The sequence below is a fragment of the Carlito syrichta genome, unplaced genomic scaffold (assembly GCF_000164805.1).
Source record: "Carlito syrichta isolate Samal-C Ts95f unplaced genomic scaffold, Tarsius_syrichta-2.0.1 Scaffold314118, whole genome shotgun sequence".
NCBI lineage: Eukaryota > Metazoa > Chordata > Mammalia > Primates > Tarsiidae > Carlito > Carlito syrichta.
In genome coordinates, this window is record NW_007258214.1 from 368451 (window position 1) to 387238 (window position 18788).

General features: G+C 56.9%; 1 protein-coding gene across 1 annotated transcript in view; it reads right to left on the bottom strand.

Annotated features, from left to right (window-relative positions):
* Positions 1-696: 696 nt before the first annotated feature.
* PREX1 (phosphatidylinositol-3,4,5-trisphosphate dependent Rac exchange factor 1) overlaps positions 697-18788 on the bottom strand; it is a 137142-nt gene continuing 119050 nt past the window's right edge. Inside the window, exons 32-45 of the mRNA XM_021719099.1 lie at positions 17484-17572; positions 15930-16012; positions 15689-15779; positions 13622-13750; positions 12038-12079; positions 10895-11112; positions 9332-9431; positions 7216-7359; positions 7006-7120; positions 6561-6627; positions 5386-5558; positions 3974-4076; positions 3676-3743; positions 697-2316 (exon numbers count right to left, since the gene is read on the bottom strand). Coding sequence (XP_021574774.1) covers positions 2274-2316; positions 3676-3743; positions 3974-4076; positions 5386-5558; positions 6561-6627; positions 7006-7120; positions 7216-7359; positions 9332-9431; positions 10895-11112; positions 12038-12079; positions 13622-13750; positions 15689-15779; positions 15930-16012; positions 17484-17572 — 1465 coding nt within the window. The 3' untranslated portion in view covers positions 697-2273. The remainder of the gene's footprint in view (positions 2317-3675; positions 3744-3973; positions 4077-5385; positions 5559-6560; positions 6628-7005; positions 7121-7215; positions 7360-9331; positions 9432-10894; positions 11113-12037; positions 12080-13621; positions 13751-15688; positions 15780-15929; positions 16013-17483; positions 17573-18788) is intronic.

Consider the following 18788-nt stretch of genomic DNA (forward strand, 5'->3'; position numbering starts at 1 on the left):
TCCGATGGCTCTGCTTATTGCCAACATTGATTCTGATGGGTCTGTTTGTGGCCAGTGTGGATTCTGACGGTCCGCTTATTTCCAGCGATGATTCCGATGGGTCCGTTTATGGCCTGTGTGGATTCTGATTGGCCAGAAATCAAGCCCTACCCCGCGTGGTGTATTCTGATTCCACTCCTGCCGGCTCCAGTGAGCCATGAAGGCTGGACAGAAGATGACTTGGTGGCACCCCCCGAACCCACACTGACCGCCCCCCACGCCCTGACCCTCAGCACGTGTAAGGCATCCAAGAGGGGGCAGAGAATTCCTGGAAAACCAGCAGTCACGGTTTCCTATCATTACAGTGAAATGGGAGCTCAGAAGCCAAAATAAAGTTGAGATTCAATATAATGAACTTTAGAAAATTTCAGGAAGGTACACTGTTATTTTCCTGATATACCCAAGTCACAGACTCATGCAGTCTCGTGTGGTCCTCACCAATCACCCTGCGAGGGAAGCTACACTGTCCCCATATTGAGGAGGAAACTGAGGCAACAGAGTAGTAACATCGCTGGCTCAGGGCTCGCTGGCCCAAAGGCCCAAAGGTAGAGATCAGAGCTGTCGTCCGTGGCTTTCGCTGTGGGAGCTCAGGCGCCTGGCTGCCCGGCCGCACCCACCCCGCCCCACCCACCGCAGATCAAGCAGATCACAGCCTTGTTCTTTGTATTATATAAACTGACTTTTAATAATAAAAAAATCTATCATGAATTTAACGAGAAGAATCTGTACATTTTAAAGTAAACCAGTGCACGATGCCCTGGCCCTCGGGCCCTCCCCGGCTCCCACATCAGGGCTAAAGCGAGTCCTTGTGTGCATCTGACATAAGATACAGCGACAAGGCCACCGCCTGCCGTCCTGGTTGCGGTGGCAAGAGAGGGAAGGTGGACGCCAGGGGCCGGGGGAGCTGAAATGCTGGGGCTTCAAGGCTCCTGGCCTCTGGGGCAGCAGGGCACCCATCTCACCCACCAGCCAGGGAGACAAGACATTCCCTCCTTCCTCCCCTGCTATGACAATCCCTGCAGGCGTACGAGAGTTGGGGACACACTGCTGAGGGGCTTCCTGTGTAGGCCCCTTTACCTAGAGCACAGGTATGGTGGCTTCCTGCTCTCTGGCTGGCAGATAAGTCCCAAATGCCCAGCTCTGAGACGCTAACAGCAAGAAAATAAATTACAGAAGCCCCCACCAGCATTTCCCCTGGCTTCTGTCCACCTGTGTGAGAGGCATCTCAAGTGTGGTTCGATCCCCACCCCCGACCCGGCCAGCCACCTCTCAGAGCCAAAGGCAGCGTGACCTTTCAGCCCTGACCAGCCGCTGGAGACTGAGGGTGGGCGGGAAAAGGAATCAGTCGACACCTTAGGACCCTAAATATTACAAAAGAAGGAAGACTGACATCTTAAGCATTCTCAATAATTTAGTTTTTCTTTTTTGCTTTCTTTAGTAGAACTGAGGAAGGCTGTCAGTACTACCTCATGTTGGTCCCTGTTAGACAATATACCTTTCTCTGCAACTTAAACCGTCAAATATATAATCACACAGCCTTAGAAAAAGGAAATCTGGACAATACCAGCAACCAAAAACTCCCAAAATAAACCAGAGCTTTCACGCCATATAAATAAAGTCAGGGCAAAGCTCGTGCCCAGGGCTGAGGCTCAAGTTCCAGTGGCCGTGATGTCGGGAGCTGGTGTGGCTTTCGAGACCCTCTTGGGGACTGGCGTGGCGCCCCGCCTCTCTGTCCTTCCTGGCTCTTCCGAGTCCACCAAGCGGTTAGTACGGGGTTAGGGTGGATCTGGAAGCTGAGGTGAGGAGGGGGAGTAGGAGGAAGCAGGGACACCCGTGGTCTCCTGGAATGTGGACTTCAAGAAACCGGGGGTTTCCAAAGTGCAGGTTGAGCCGTCCCGAGGGGACCGGGTCTGCGGGCCTCTGTGACCCTCCCCTGCATCCTGGGGGTTTGGGGCCGAAGCCAGGCCCCGGCTGCCCCACCAGCTCTGCAGGTCCCCAGCACCCATGTGGCTTCTGAAAGAAGGGTGGAGAGTGCGCCGGCCTGGGCTGCCCAGGCGGCTCATGGGAGAGGGGGCCCAGGCCAGTCCTGGAGGGAGGCAGTGGAGGCCGCTGGGCAGGTCTTGGGTAGTGGCAGCAGATGCTTCGGGCCATATCTGGAGAAGGCCGGTGCTGTCCGCTGTGTCCTCCCAAATCCCAGTTCCAGAGGACGCGGCCAGCACGGGGCGTCTGGGTGTTCAGAGGTCTCCGTCCACCGGAGGCTGGCAGAGGCGGTAGAGGCTGGCGGGAGGAGGCAGAGGGTGAGGAGGGCCTGTGTGGGCCAGGCTACCAGTATCGCCCTCCCTTCTTCTCAGATCATGAAGTCATGCCCAAAAAACAAAACTCAGAAGGTGTAAAAGACGCAGAGTGAGAAATACTGATGCTGCCCAGGCCTTCCCGGCAGCCGGGCCCCTCCCACAGGCAGTCCCGGCCCCAACCCTCAGGGGCTGCACTGGGGGGCTCTGAGCTCTAGCTTCAAGCAGACAGCAGCAGGGTCGTCGATGCCCCTGGGGGAGACATGGTTTTGGAGGGAGGGGGTCCCGACAGGAGGCCACACACGGGAACGGGGTGGGCAGAGCCAAGATGGATGCGGCAGAATGGTTAGCACCTGGTCTCCGGACCCAGAAAAGCGCCTGGTTCAGGCTCCCAGCTCTGCCGGTTACGAGCGGTGAGGAGCCTTGGACCAGGTACCTCCCTCTCTGGGCCTCAGTGTCCCCACCTGCCGGAGGGGGATGACAGGGCCTTGCCCACGGGGTGCCTGCTTGGAGTACATCAGTTCACAGGGAGAACAGTGCCTGGCGCAGGCTGGGGGAGGTTTAAAGGGGCACGGTGCCGCTGGTGACTCCACGCCAGGTCTGTACAGAGCCCAGCGCCACACCAAGGCCACACGCTGGGCCTGGCGGTGCTTGTGGTTACAAAAGCGCCAGCTTGGGGGAAAGCAGCTTGAAGGGTCCAAAGAACTCTCTGGGCTACTCTTACAGCTTCTTGTGAGTCACATGATTTCAAAAGACACGCTATTTAAGATTCGCGGGCAGATACTGATGGAAACTGGGGCCATGAGGGCGGAGAGAGGAGTCAGACTAAAGGGAGTTAAGATTCCTGGAGGAGGCAGAGACAAGAGGGCAGGACTCCCCACCAAGACCACAGGAATGGCAGTGTGACAGCCTATCAGACTCTCCACGGGCCCAGCAGTCTGGCATCTCTCCAAGTGGCTCGAAGGGACACCGAGGCTGGGTCAGTCAAGGTCACCCGTTCTTTACTCTACCTGAGGTCAGAGGTGGCTCAGGGCTGGGAGGACATGGGGGCAGGTGGAGGGGGTCACACAGAGCCCCACCCCTTGGCACCTGGGGCCCTCGCTACCTGAAGGGGGATCTCCTTTGGGAGGTGGCAGACAGCGTCATCTCTGTCACTCCTCAAAGCCAGACAGAGGCCTGGACTGAGTCTGAGGGACTGATGTGTCATCACACTCATCTTTCCTGTGGTCTTCGGCCCCCGGGGCCCCATGAGCACCAGGGGGTCTGGGGTAAGGCCGGGAGGCGATGCCCAGCCCGGCCCGGCCCAGTCCGGCTTCTGGGAAGGAGCAGAGGGGCCGCCACTCACCGCGGTGCGCCCTGGGGCATCTGGTCCTTGACGCGCAGGTTCTTGGCCAAGATCTCCACCCGAGGGCCCTGGAAAGAAGGAAAAACCAGGCTGGGGTCTCTGCGAGTGCTCGGGACCCCTGAGGCACGTTGTTGGGTTGACAGGAGGCCCCAGACACTCGGGTCCTGGGTCCCCTTCAGGCAGGGAGAAGGCCAAGTCTGAGGCTGACAGCCACCCAGTCCTGAGATGGCCCCTCCCACCCCCCAGCCAAAAGAGCACACCAGCCCCGCCCAGGACACCCAAAGCATCTGCCACTCACCTGCTTGCGCATGATGTCCGTGGCCTGCATGATGCACTTGGGCAGCAGCCCATGGCTCCGGGCCAGGATGGCCGCCTGCTCCAGGGACACGCTCAGGGTGCTCCTGCCGCAGGAGTGGAGGGCAGGTGAGGCATGACAGGCCGCTTCCAGCCCCCACAGCGCCCCAGACCTCGTCTCATCATCAGAACCGTATCTCCTGCCACAGTCCTCAGGCCGCAGACAGCCCCTCTTTGCACACTGGCCTTCTCGTCCTCAGCTGCCTCCTCCCTGCCAGCTCACTCCTCCTCCTCCAGGCAGCTGCCCACCTCGGGGGCAGGTATCCTGCGGCTTCCTTGCCTGCACCCCCCAGTGAGCAGTGCCACACAGTTGGGGCCTTGCTGGGTTCTCTGGGACACCCCGGGCCTTGTTCGGAGGACTTGGTAAACACTTGGAGAGGGAGCGTGTGGGGTGACCCTGGAAGCCCCAAGACTTGCCGCCAGAGTTTGAGGGGGACGCACTGATCCATCTCTCACCAGGATCCCGGGCTGTTCTAGAACGTGGCTCTGCGGCCAGACCTCTTGTCCCCCACAAAGCCCCAATCCCTGACTATAAAGCGGGAGCGCTAACAGAGCCCTCTGATGCCATGGTGTCCCAGGCAGTTGGGAGGTCCCCAGCCCCCACCCACTGGCTGAAGCACCTCCATCCCCCCAGCTGGGACAAAAGAAGTCTCCAGATGCTGCCAGACGAGCCCTGGAGGGTAAAATCGCCCCTGGCTGAGGACCCCTACAGCAGGCCCTGCACGTGGCTTGCTGCAGGGAGGTGGGAGTGGGGAGATGAGTCGACCCACGAGGATATTAACAGGGAGGCCGGCCGTATCATTGCTGCCTGCTGAGATGGGCTGGGCCCTACCCTGCTCTGGGACCCAGCAGGGAATAAATCGGCCCCTGCCCTGGGGTAGGCGGGGGAAAAAACAGACCCCCCAGTGATGGGTGAAGATGTGGGCAGAGAGGGCGCGGGTTGAAGCAGGGAGATCAGGGAAGGCTTCATGGAGGTGACATCCCTTTCCCTGGGACGAGCAGTGGGGGCGAAGGCCAGAGGTGGGAGGCGTCCGGGGAGGCCAGGAGGCCAGGTCTGCCCGGTGGACAAGCAACTGCTATCGTGTCAAATGAAGGTTCCAGCACAACCACACTGCCTGACCCCAGGCACACGGGCCACGCGGCCAGAGAAGCAGGCCATCCCACAGTGCTCCGGGGTCCCCTGCGACTGAGTCCCATTTCACAGACAGACAAACTGAGGTCCGGGGAGAGCAGGGGCCGTGGCTGGCTCCACAGACACAGGGAGAACCGGGATTCGAACCCAGCCTTCCTGCCCCCCGGCCCGGACCCCCACATGGCCCAGAGACGCGGCCAGCCCCTCACTGCAGCCAGCCTCACCTCTGCATGCCGGAGCCGCACATGGCGATCTGGCAGGCGCCCAGGCGGTAGCAGAGCTCCGAGGAGAGGGGGATGAGGCTGGCACCCGGGCTCCCGCCGGCGCCGGGCTTGGGGTGGACCAGGGCCTTCAGGAGACGGCAGAGCTCATCCAGGGCGTTGATGGGGCGGATCAGCTGCAAGGTGTGCGAGACGCGCCGGGACGTTGTGGGAGGGGTACTGGGCCCCCCGGCCTTGCCCCAACCCGGCTCTGCTCCGGCGGCTGCCTCCCAGCTCGCCCGCAGGGGTTGCAGTCCAGCTCAACCTACGATGGCCTCCGCTCAAGAAGCATAGGTGGCTCCCCCAGGTCCGACAGGCTGGCATTTGGGGCTCACCACAGGCTGCAGGTCTAAGCTTCCACCCTGATTCTCCCCAACTGCCCAGCAGCGTCCCCAACCAAGCCTTCTGACCCACCGTGCCCCGCCCAAGCGCCCTCCCCAAGGAGAGCCTTCCCGTCTATCCCCAGCCCTCCTCGACCACTGCATGCAGGCACAAGTGGCGGTTCACTCCCTGTGCCACCCTCATACTCCACCCACCAGACCAAAAACAGCCCCAGAGCCACTCTGCCCAGAGCCCCCGCTTCACAGTCCCGAGGAGCACCCCGAAGCCATTGCCAGAGGCTGGGGGAGCCCAGGGGACCACAAGACAAGAGGGGCACGTCATGGTAAGAGGCAGGGAGCCCGGCAGCCTGAGCCAGCTAGACCCCTTGGGACACGTGGGAGCGTGTGCTGACAGCCGGATCCTTCCATGCCTAGAGAAAACCTGGGAGCCTCCATTTTTGCAGGAAATCTTTTGATTTCCAAATGTTGGCCACAAATTCAAAATAAAACAAAAAAAAACACTGCCCGGGCCGCATCTGGAGTGCGGTCCACAACTGACCTGTATGGGTTCTAGCTCACGGAAATGCTGGCACTAGGAACCATGGGAATGGCACAGGCAGGCAGGTACCAGGAAAATAAACCATCCCAGGAATTTTGAGAAGGTTGTGGAGCTATCCAGGAAGACTTCCTGGAGGAGGGACTGCAGGAACTCGCGATTTCTCTGCCAGGGCACCACCTTGGGCCTGTCTGCTGGGTCCTGACCCTGAGAGCCCGTGCCCGCCCAAGTTCCTGGGGTAGAGGGAGGCAGGGCGGGCGCACCTGGTCTATCTTCACTGCTGTGGTGCTGGCGTCCGTAGGCAGGTTGGACCGTTCCAGGTAGAATGCCCTGGAGGAGGAAGATGGGGCTGAGGGTGGGGCCGCCACACCCACCGCCTCCCTGCCTCTACCTGGGTCTCAGCAGCCGTGCTGCTCCACCCTCCTCGCAGTCCTCCTTTGAAGCCCAACAGACCCGAGTTCGAAGCTCAGTCATTGCCTGCCTGCGTGACCCTGGGCAAGCTGTGTATGCTCTCTGGACCTGTCTCCTCGTCTGTAAAGTGGGTTAGAAGGGCCTACTGCTGTGAGACTCTCATGCAGGCAAAAGGCCTGGCACACAGTAGGTGCTCAAGAGAGGGTGTTTCCCCACTGGGGGTCTGTCTGGCACTCTCTGTGCTGGTGGCCACCCCTGGAAGTTTCCTGACCCCCAGCAGAGACCCCAGGCAGGTACCTGAGCTTGCGGTAATACTGCTGAACTTTCTCCAGGGACTGAGCATTGATCTCCTGCTGCAAATCTTCCATGGCCTGGCTGCCTGGAGGAGGTAGCCCCTCCACATTCTCCAGAGCTGTGAGGGAAGACGCAAGAGGGTGTGTGGCTGGGTTCCAGTGTGCTTGGTGACCTTGGCCCGTCCCCACAGCCCCGCCAGACGCCAAAACTCACCTTTCGTGAAGAGCACAGTGTGCAGCCTCAGGCTGGCCCCACCCTCCAGGCGCGAAGGCAGCTTGGAGAAGTGGTAGCTGTCGAGGTAGAAGATGACCTTCAGGGCCTGCCGGCTGCCCTCGATGTGGTAGCAGACGTTGGTATCTGCGGAAGGACATGGCGGGGCTGGTCAGCACCCGGGGTAGGGGTGGCACGCATCGCCAAACAGCAGACCTCCCTGCCGGAGCTCCAGTTGGCCTCCTGGGACCGCTCTGCTCTCCCCACTCCAGAGGAGTAGCCTCAGACAACCCCGGCCTCCCACCCCCAGGGGTAGCCTCGGCCCTCCTGCCCTCTCACCCTCAGGGTAGCCTCAGCCCTCCCTTCCCCCCACCAAGGGTAGCCTCAGACAGCTCCAGCCTCCCACACTTGGAAGAACATCCTCTGACTCCTCCCTTATGCCGACTTCTACAGGTCCTAGTTTCCACTGCCGAATTCTGGGACCTGACACTGACTCTGCCCCTGGAGAGTCTGCAGCATCTGTCTCCAGAGCCTCCCCAGTGCTTCTTTTACCCCTCCCCTCTCCAGGGAGCCCAGGGCCCTCCCCGGGAAAAGCTGCCCCAAACAGGGTCTGCATCGTATTCATGCCTCTAAGGAAGAGCTTAGGGCAGGGGTGGTCAAATACGGCACCCAGACCCCTCCTACACCTGTGGCAGTCATCACTAATGGATCACTACTCTGCCTGGGGCCCCACCCAGCCTAGTAGGCATCACTAATTGATCACAGCTCTGTCTGGGTCCCATTCAGCCTAGAGACAGGCAGTCATTACCAATCAATTCCAACTGGTACCTGAAAAAAGTCTGTCCTCCACTAGACCAAGTGATATTGCCTGAAGGAGGTGAAATTGGTCCTTGAGAGAGAGGGCAAAAAACCTTACTCTTGCAATGTATATGCACAGATACCTGTCAAATTAAGATTGCACAGGGAGGCAGCAATTGGGAAGAAATTGACTAGAAAGGCTTTTTATGAGATGAAATGGAACTGATAGAGAAGCATGCACCAGAGCCGTGGTCCTTAGCCAGCATGCTTAGACTTGCCTGAGGGGCTTGACAGCACCGACCTTTGGGCTCTCCCTCTAGCTTTGGGTACCATGGGTCCGGGGTGGGGCCCGGGAATTCATCTTTCTAGCAAGTCCCTGGGCGCTGACGGCCGGGAGCCACACAGACCCAGCACTCCATACCAAGCCCGGTGGCTCTCGGGCCGGCTGCCTGTGCAGGTCACCCGGCGCGTTATCCTGGGACCCACTGCCCAGGTCCTGCCACAAACTGACCAGAGTTGCCAGGGACTGGGGATTCTGCAAAGCTCCCCAGAGGATTCCAGCATGCAGGCAGAGCTGAGACCCCAGAGCTCGACCATGAGCCACAAAAGGGCAGCAACCACACCGCCTCTCTCTCCACTCAAGAGCTCCTGACTTTGCCCAGCACATGCTGCAAGCTCGTAACTAGGGGTGTGTGGGAGGGTGGAAGGATGGGTGGGAGGAAGAAAATAAAAAAACTCGGTTAATTATGGAGTAAGCACTTATAAAATCTGAAGTCCTTGCCCCAAAGAAGACATCTCAAGGGAAGAATTTCAGTGGGAACTGGGTACTGGCTGCCGTTCTCTTTTTACTTTTTTTTTTAATAGACAGAGTCTTGCTCTGTCACCAGACTGGAGTGTAGCGGCACGATCAAGGCTCACTGCAGCCTTGAACTCCTGGGCTCAAACAGTCCTTCTCCCTCAGCCTCCCAAGTAGCTGGGATTACAGGCAGGCCGCCATGCCTAATTTTAAATTTTTTGTTTGTTTGTTGGTTTGTACAGATGGCATCTCACTATGTTTCCCAGGCTGGTCTCGGAGTCTCAGGCTCAAGCGATCCTCCCAAAGTAATTCTCAACCTCCCAAAGCACTAAAATTATAGGCATGAGCCACTGTGCCCAGCCTGCCATCCTCCTTGAAGAGCTGCTGGAGACAGCTGGATTCACACAAGAAACCCCTCCTTTTCCACCTGTGCCCCTAAGTCCAGCTTTGAGCCTCATGACGCTGGACAGCAGCTGGGTCAGACACAGGGGACAGACCATAGTAGGGGGTGGGAAAATCACTCACTGGCAACACAGTTCTCGTCCAGCTGCTTAAAAGAAAAGGTGACGGTGTCCAGCTCCGACAGGGTCACCCAGAGGTCCTCCAGCATGGTCCGTTCCTCCTTCTGCAGCAAGAAGCGGGGGGAGGGACCTCAGATGCCACCCCTGCCCCGGGGTGTCGAGACGCTGCAATTCAACTCTGGTCGACACTCCAGTCTGCGGGCTGAGGTGCCGAGGCCTGCCCGTGAATCTCCAGAGTGGATGCAAAGTCATAGTTTGCTCTGGCTGGTCCTAATGAACCTCCCCAGGGCCAGAACCCACCTCTGCCTTGATTTGCTGTGGAGTCGCCTCCTATCCGACCTGGACGGCCATATCCGGCTTTCCACAACCATTTCAAACCTAGCGCGCCCACAGAACAGTCCATTTCCTTCCTCAACCTCCCCCGTGGGCCCCATCGCAGCAAATGGCCCGAGCACTCACCCAGTTGCCCAGGCTCCAAGCCTTAACAGCTTCTCACCTACTCTCTCCTCATCTCCTCTCCCTTCACCCCTGCACAACCACCACCAAGTCCCACTGGGCCTCCAGCACATCCCGGATCCATCCGCCCCCCCTTCAATTCCCAGTCACTCCTGAGTTTAAGGTATCACGGTCTCTCACCAGGATAACCATGCCTGGTGTCCCTTCGGCCACCTTCCACCCCCAAACAACCCACCCCACTACAACGGCAAGTCGTCTTTTGAAAACTTAACCAGATTCTATCACCCGACTGCCCTGAAGCCTCCGAACCCTCCTCTGCTCCCAGGAAAAAGCCCCAGGCCCTATAGATGCTGCCGGCCAACCTCATCTCCCAAGTCCCCAGCCTGGCTCCTGCTGGCCACACGGCCAGTTCCAGGCCTTTGCACACGCTGTCCCCTCTTCCTCGGACTATTCACGTGGCTGGCCGAGGTCTCCGTTCAGCTCCCACCTTCCCAGGAAGGCCGTCTCTGACCCCCCCATCCACAGACATTCCTTCCCCTCCAACTTTTCCACGTGCCCTTCCCTTCCTCCGCTGGCCTTCCTTATCAGCATCAGACACCCCCAGCACCCACCTTCAGAAGGTGGGGCTGGCTGTTCCCGGCTGCCTCTTCCCAGGACCCAGGCAGGCGCTGTGTGCAGCAGCAGCCAGCAGAGGGCGCGCCAAGGCCACATTCCCCATCCACCCGTGGAAGGGGCTTCCGGGCCCACCTCGAGGGAGGGCACTGCAGACACGTGGGCCCCATGGATGTTCAGCAGATCCCCAGCCTCTACCCCCACTCACCCCACGTCCTCACTTGTCACAACCAAAAGCATCTCCAGACATGCCAAGTGTCGCCTGAGGGTGCAGCTGCGCTGGGCCGAGAACCACTAGTCTATATCATTTATTTTATGCATCCATGCTCATCTCCCTGGCATGACAAGAAGATCCCTGCATACAGGGACTCTCTGTTTTGTTCGCGGCTGGACCCCCAATGCCCACCATGGCCGTGCACACAGTAGGTGCTCGTGAACAACTGGGCGAGTGGGAGTCTGACCAACGCAGGGCCTCCCTCCCTGCCACCCACCCACTCACCACGGCCGGCGAGAGCAGGGACTGGCAGTGCAGCAGGGCACCCGTGGCCGCCACCTGCTCCAGCCACTTGCGACTGGCATCACGGCTGCTCTCGTCGTACTCGCCGTTGTTGTTGTAGCGGTAGCTGAGGGCGGCCAGCAGCTGCTCGGAGAAGGCGCACACGGCAGCCACTAGCACCTGGCAGAAGATGGCATCCCGGCGCAGCTGCAGCTCTGTGTCTGGGGCAGAGGGGGGAAGGGAGCCTCGCTGGGGTGGCCCCATGGGGCCACGCCTCAAAGCCCCCTTCAAAAAGCTCAACGCAGGCCCAAATTTAATTCCAGGTGGATATCCCAGCCCCAAAATGCCAATCCCACAAAAGCCAGTCTCCAGAAGCAAGGCACTTACCAAAGCCTCGCCCCTCGATGGCCCATCCGTGTTTCTCCTAAGGCCCTTCCCAAACCCTCCCCTTCAGCTGCGTCTCCGCTTGCCACAGGATGCCTGGCCTCGAATGCCAAGACACCAAGCTCTTCTGCCAAGCTCCGCATCTGAAGAAATGCAGCTGACCGTTCTCTCTACCTGTGAGAACGATGCTTTCTTCCTGCCCCACCTCTGCCCTTGCCCCTAGCCTTAACCTTGGCATGGTTTGAAGAACTGGCCAATGTCAGAAGTTGGTCTTTCAGGGTCCCAGTCTTCCAGAAGGAACTATTTTCAATGACCAGCTTCTGGCCAAGGGGTTTTTAGTAGCCAATTTTGACCTAGGTCCTATCGTAGCTCTACTCGGCTGAGACTTTCTGGAAAGAAGGCTGGGACCAAGAAGGTCTTCAGGATTCCCAGGCCCACCCTTCAGCCACTTACTCCTTCCCGTCATCTGCTGGGGCTGAGGCTCTACTGGCAAACAGCCTCCCTAATCACGGCCTCTACCCCTGGATCCCTGTCAGCACAGCCCAGGCCTGGAGGGTGGTGCAGGATGGGCCTCCCTTGGCACACAAGGAAGAAGCACAGTTCAAGCAGCTCTTGGGGGGCTGGAGGCCAACGTGCTGCTCCTCCCGTCAGGATCTGATGGCCCACGGAGAGTCAGCCTTGGCCAGCAGAAGTGGCCTTGCCTGGGCTGTGGGCATGCCCTGCCAGGATGGTCTCTCTGAGACACACCTGCAAAGTCCTCACCTGTGCACTTCAGCAAGGCCAGGAGCAGCTGGTTCTTCCCGTCTGGAGAAAGAAGGGAGGGAGAGGGAAAGGGGGAGGGTGGGCTGAGAGGAGGCAGCAGAAGAGGAGGCCAGAGCTGGGCCCTCCCAAGCCCAAGGGTCCGGATCCTTCACGCCAGAGCTCTGGGTACACAGGCTCGCTCAAGAAGCTCCTGTTGAATGTGAGGCAAATTCCAGACCCCCGGATGCTGGGGAGCAGAACCCCACTGTAAGCCTTGTCTGTTCATATGTACCCGCAGGACAGAGACAGAACCAGCCCCAAAACTCCTGGGCCATAGCCCCTGCCCTGAACCTTGTCCACGCATGTGTGGGAACACACACACACATGCATATACACAGACACACACACATCTGTGTGAACACACACACACACACTCAAGTGCAGCCTCACACACACATGCACATCCTACAGTCACAGTCCTACACATGTGCAGAAAAGGCTCATTTCTTCCAGAGAAAGGCCTAATACCCTGGTCTCCTTCTGAAAAGATGCTCCCAGGCCTAGAAAGGACTTCAAGAAAGACTGGAAAAACCTTTGGATTGAGTCTTGTGAGGAAACTTCTCCCTGGAAGGACATGTAAGACTCGGAGCTGGCATGGCAGCGATGATGACAGTGTACCCCCAGGACACACCACAGGCCAAGCAGCGTGCCAAGTGCCCAGTGTGTGCTGAAGGCTTAATCCTCCCTGCATGTGAGGAAGGGGCACGATAAGCCTACTTCACACATGCAGATACTGAGGCCCAGTGGAGTCACGGAACCTGCCAAGATCACCCAGCCAACGAGTGGGTGAGCTGGAATTTGAGCCCAGCTGGTCTGGCTCTGAAGTCCATGCTCTGACCCCATCAGTTTTGGAGAATGGGACAGCTCAGGGCCAGCCTGGACTCCATCTCAGAGGCTCTATTCCCCAGGGGCATGGTCCAGAGTCCCCGTACCTGCCGTCCTGGGCAAAGGCCTCCCTGGCCTGATCCTTCTCACCCAGGAGTCCTGGACTCAAATACCGACAAGCACCAGACAGGGCGCGTGAGGCGTGGAGCAGCCACCAGGCTGCGGGTGCAATGGGGATTGCAGTGAACCGAAAGCCCCTGCCCGTCCTGAGAGAGTGGCAGTCACTCCTTGCCGGCAGAGTGGGGATGCCAGCAGAGTGGGGACGTGGCCGGCAGGCCTGGGCTCGCCCCATCTGGGTGGTCAGGAGCAGCCAGAAACCCCAACGTTTATGTGGGATCCCCAGCTATGAGCACCCGCAGCTGCCACTTCTAAACCCATAGGCGTGGGCCCAAGCCTGGTCAGCGGCCGCCAGCCTGCGACCCTGATAATAAACAGAGGAACTGAACCAAATCTGCAGCTTGGGGGGCTGAGAGAGAACAAGTTCAGCCGATTCAGCCTCCTGGCTCGACAAGGGAGCCTCAGGGTCCCAGGCATGCCCTGCGGAGAGGATGCTGCTCCCCTCATCCTCCCCTGGACATGAAGAGTCAAGGACACAGAGAGTCCACATTCAGGACCAAAGGCCACAGACCCCCACGTGACACATCTTCCCTGCCCACTGACCTTCCACGTATCTCTGAATGTTGTCCACCAGGGTCTTGATGGAGTTAGGAAGGTTCCAGGGGTCCTCCTGGATGCTGATCTGGATCAAGCTCCGGCCACGGATTGTACACTCTTCTTTCTGTTTGAACTCTGGAGCAGGAAAGTGCCATGAGGGCCAGGAAAGGGCCAGAGGTAGCTTTGGAGAATGGTGGCACAAAGGCCACCCTTGTCTCATCATATAGTCCAAAGCTCATAATCCTAGATCAAGGAAGCCAACAGAACTTTGGGTATTACCTGGTCCAAGAAGGGCAAATACATGGTAAACGCTACTACTTCATGGTACCACACCCGTGGCAAACATCACTAATCAGTCTCAGTACTCCTCTCTGCCGGTCTGAGGCCAGGGCTCCCCACAGACACCACCAATTCAGTGCAGGCCTCACCAATCAATCACAGCACTCTTTTCTCCTAAGTCTCAATGCTGCAGCCACAGGAGTCTAGGTACTGCCTCCTCATAGCCACAGCCAACAGAGCTGGCACATGACTTGTAACTTAGCCTAACCTTTTCCCTACACAAAGAAGGAAGTCAAGGCACAGAGTGGGAAAGTGGCTTGCCTTAAGTCACACAGCTAGGTAGTGTCAGGGCTGGGACTTGACTCTGACCCCAGCAGGACTATTCAAAGGTCAGAAAGACACAGGCCCCCCTGCTCCTTTGGCCTCATCCCTCCCACAGGGTCCCAACTTCTGGGATATGTGTGGTTTTGGTTCCTCTGGGTTTGCTGTTTCTCCTTTCTGAGCTTCACCCCTGGGAGAGGTAACCCTGAGACGGCAGGAGGGGTAGCTGAGTTGGGGTGCCCAACTCAGGGTCTCGCTCTGTCGCCCAGGCTGGAATGCAGTGGTGCAATCATAACTCACTGTATCCTCGAACTCCTGGCCTCAAGCAATCCTCCTGCCTCCGCCTCCCAAGTAGCTAGGACTATAGGCATAGACCACCACACCTGGCTAATTTTTTAAGTTTTTTTGTAGGTGGAGTCTTGCTATGTTACCCGGGCTGGTCTCAAGCTCCTGGCCTCAAGCAATTGTCTCACCTCAGTGTCCCAAAACACTGGGATTACAGCTACGAGCCACTGTGCCCAGCTCCTCACCACTTTCTACCCTAACTTAAGGCCAACTCTCTGTCTGCATTCCTGTTTCCTGCACCCAGGTGGGTGACCTCCTTGAGGTCAAATTCACCTCAGGGTCTCCAGGGCCAGCCCAAGGCCTGGTGTAAGCTGGTTCTGGGGATTTGTTTACCGGATGTGAATATGTGGACAGATGGGTGGGTAGATGAACGGATAAGTAGGTGGATGAGGGGACATGCATCAATGGACAGATGGATGGGTGGGTGGACAGATAGGCAGGTGGGTGGGTGGATGGATGAGTAGGTGAGTGGAGGGTAGGTGAGTAGACGGATGGATAGTAAGTGGGTAGACAGAAGAATGAGTAGGTGGGTGGAAAGATGGATGGTGGGTGAGTGGATGGATGGATGGTCTGTGCTCCATACACAGGGAGTTTAATAAGGCCCTCTCAAAATTACAGTTTTGAAAGGAAGATACTTTTCCTTTAAGTGACATCAGTAATAATACAGGGATCAAATGCGCTGCACTTTTTAAATGTGAAGGAGTAAGTCGATTCTGTGACTATAACTCAAATGCTAGTGGTATGACGTCAGAGGTTTGGCAAATGTGCTCCAGGCCTCCCCTCACGTGTCGCCATGGGCAGACCTGGAGATGTCCTGGTTCCAGCCCAGGGCTCACACCAAGTCCTGTGTAAAAAGCCAGACAGTAACGATCACAGGCTGTGCAGGGCCTATGGTCCCTTGTTATGTAGTCTGTTTTCTGCTTGTTGTGTTTTTACAATCCTTCAACAAAAAAAATCATTCTTAGCTCAGAGTCTGCATAAAAGCAAGCCACAGGCCACGGACTGAAATATTCTGGCCCCTGGGCAAGCCCGCAGTCACCCAGCAAAAGAGGGACAGGGCTGAGTGTGTGCCTGGGTGTCCATCCCTGGCGCAGGCAGACTCCGTGCTGGACCCTAGGCATCCCTCACCTTGCAGGCTGTGGTCCATGGGGAAATGCTTGGTCTCTTCGAAAGCCCTGCTCATGACCGGCCCCTTGAGAAGGGCGTTGATGGAGTCCACCTGGCGGAAAGAGACTGCAGGTCAGTATGGATCCGCATTCCTCCAGACTGAGGGGACCTGGGACCCATGGCCCTTACCCATCCGCATCCCTGGGCTCTCACCAGAGGTGAAGGAACCCAAGTCACACCCAGGCCGAGGCCAAGGTCCTACCTGGTTAAAGAGATGCTCTAGGCAGCCGTGGAGCTTGTCCTGCTTGTCTGACGGGATCCGCATGTCACAGGGCAGCTCGTCACCTAGCAGGGGGAAGAAGCGGCGACCATCAGCCATTCCTGCCCCCCTCACACGTTCCCAGCCTCTTTCCCAAGAAGGCAAATACAGCGATGGAGCTCCAGGCCCACACGGGATCTGGAGTCTGAAGACTGGGTTCTGGTTGAGCCCCAGGGCAAAGCCCTCCACCTCCCTGAGCCTCAGTTTCTTCCTCTGCAAAATGGGCGACAGGCACTAACACATCACAAGAGCTTAAGGCAGTGTCACTATTTCATCCAGCAAAGGAGGAGACCGAACAGCAGAGAGAAGGAACCAGATCCCCTGTCTCCTGACCCATCACCCAGCTGGTTCCGTTACACCAGCTGCACACAGGCTCCTTCTCAGAACCTCCCAGGAGGACTTTTCAGGCTGACTGTCTCGTGTCTTATGTGACGAAATCTTCATCTAACATTCAGCAGTTTCTTCCATTTTAATTCAGCTTCCTTTTCTTCTGTTAAGTTGAGGCACGATAAAATCAAATGTTTGTGTCCAGACTACCTTCGGAAGAACACGCAAGACGGTGGTGACCCTGGGACTGTGGCGACAGCCTGTGAGCCCAGGGTGGGAGGAGCCCCGTCCCATGCCCCCTCGTGCCTTTCAAGGCATGAACAGTGCAGACCCACCCGCCAAGTGAATTTTGTAGAAGTCTGAGGGGAACGAGACTCAGATAAAAACAAATTTCAGGCTTTCGGTAAAAGCTGCAAGCAGAGTATGATCCAATTTATACACTATTTATGTCTGTCTGCCCATCCACCCACCCACATGTCCATCTGCACATAAATACGCCCTCACTGAAAACAACTTCAAATATCGACAAAGGTCACTTCGGGGGAGACAATGAGGTCCTGATCTTTACGTGCTTCTTTCTGCTATTTCTGTGTGGTTTTTTTTGTTTGTTTTGCTTTTTTTTTTTTTAGTAACAAGGTCTCACTGTGTTGCCCAGGCTGGTCTTGAACTCCTGGGCTCAAGCAAGGAGCATGAGCTCTCTCAGCTTCCACAAGTACTGGGAGGACAGATGTGAGCCACCACGCCTGGCCATATTTTTATGAAGTCCTTTTGAACTGTTCCATGTCATGTGGATTTCTAGTTTGAGCATGTGTCATTTTTGTGGCAACATCACGCACCCTATTTAGTGACATCAATTCACTCATTCCAAATACACATCACATGTGATCGCACTCTACCGCACAGCATGGCATCACGTGTAGTTTTATTTGCCCGTATCCATGACCTTCACAGAGAACATCAGGTCCATGAGGCTGGAATCTCTGTTTCACTCCCTGTTGTGTTCCTAGCACCCACATGCTCAATAAGTATGTGCTGAATGAGCCAGTGGAAGGGAATAAAGGACAATACTACGCAACAAAACACAGAATAATAGAATGCACAGTATAATCAAACAAAAACCAAATAAAACCATGCCAGGGCTGCTCTCCCCAGGCACGTCTGCCCACTCACCAGACCCCATCTCATCGCTGCCCAGATAGGAGCTGTTGCTTCTCACACTGGTGTAGGACAGGACCGAGTCCCGGTTGCTGTTACACTCACTGCAAAGGGGCCGAGAGAAGGGGCCGAGTCACACTCCAGCTCACATCTGCTGGTCCCGGCACTTGGAACTCACTTTCTGGAGTGTAGGCAAAACCCCTGAGCCCTCCTATGGACAGCCAGTCCAGAGACGGAACCGAGGCCTGACCACCAGCACCAAAGACAGGGAAGGTTGGCCCAGTCAGTTTTCCATGTTTGGGAGGAAACATATCTGGGCTCCAGCACAGGAAGGCAGAAATAGCAGGAGGTTGGGTACTTGTTTGCACGTGGATGTCACTCTGCCCAGCGTCCCCAAAGGACAGCCTTGCCCTGGACACCTCCCAGGTCACACTTGACCATACGACTGCGTCTTCTGTCTGTACAGTCTTGGGGGAAACCTCGTGAGGACAGAAGACCGAACCTGACTCACGACATCCCAGGAACTGAGAAGGTACAAGATTCAAAAACCACAATCCTGAGATTCTTTCCTTCACCTTTTTGACAATTTGTGGAAAAATCAGCGGACCCAAAATGTAAGAACGAAAACCCAGATGGTGAAGTCTGGCTCCAAGGAGGAGCCAAGTGCAGAGGCAGCCAGGACGTCTTGTGACACAGACACCAGGAAGGCAGGACACGGTGGGCAGCCAGAGCCCTTGAGGACTGAGGGAAGGTCAATGCTGGGCGGACTGGGTGAAGGCCTGTCTTGTAGAGTTACATTAGTTCAGGCTTATGCCTGTGATCAACAGAAGGCCTCTCTAAGACTACCTTACTGGCCGGGCTCGGTGGCTCAGTCTGTAATCCCAGCACTTTGGGAGGCCGAGGTGAGTAGAATGCCTGAGCCCACGGGTTCGAGACCTGCCTAGGCAATTTGGTGAGACCTCATCTCTACAATAAAAAAAATTAGCCCGGCATGGTAGCATGCACCTGTAGTTCCAGCTGCTTGGAAGGATCGCCGGAGCACAGCAGGTCAAGGCTGTGGTGGCTGGGAGCGTGCCACTGCACTCTAGTCTGGGCAACGGAGTGAGACTCCGACTAAAAAAAAAAGACTATCTTATTGAGAGTGGTCAAATGCTCTACCACCTTCTGGGTGCTCGGACCATAGTGCTTGTTTATTTGTGGCAAGAAATTACAACTATCTATTACATGGTTTAGAATAGGAAACTGAGTCTTAGTCTACTAATCCAGTAACTAAGATTGCACTGATCTTGTTATAATTAATTTAATCAGTAGAAAAACAAT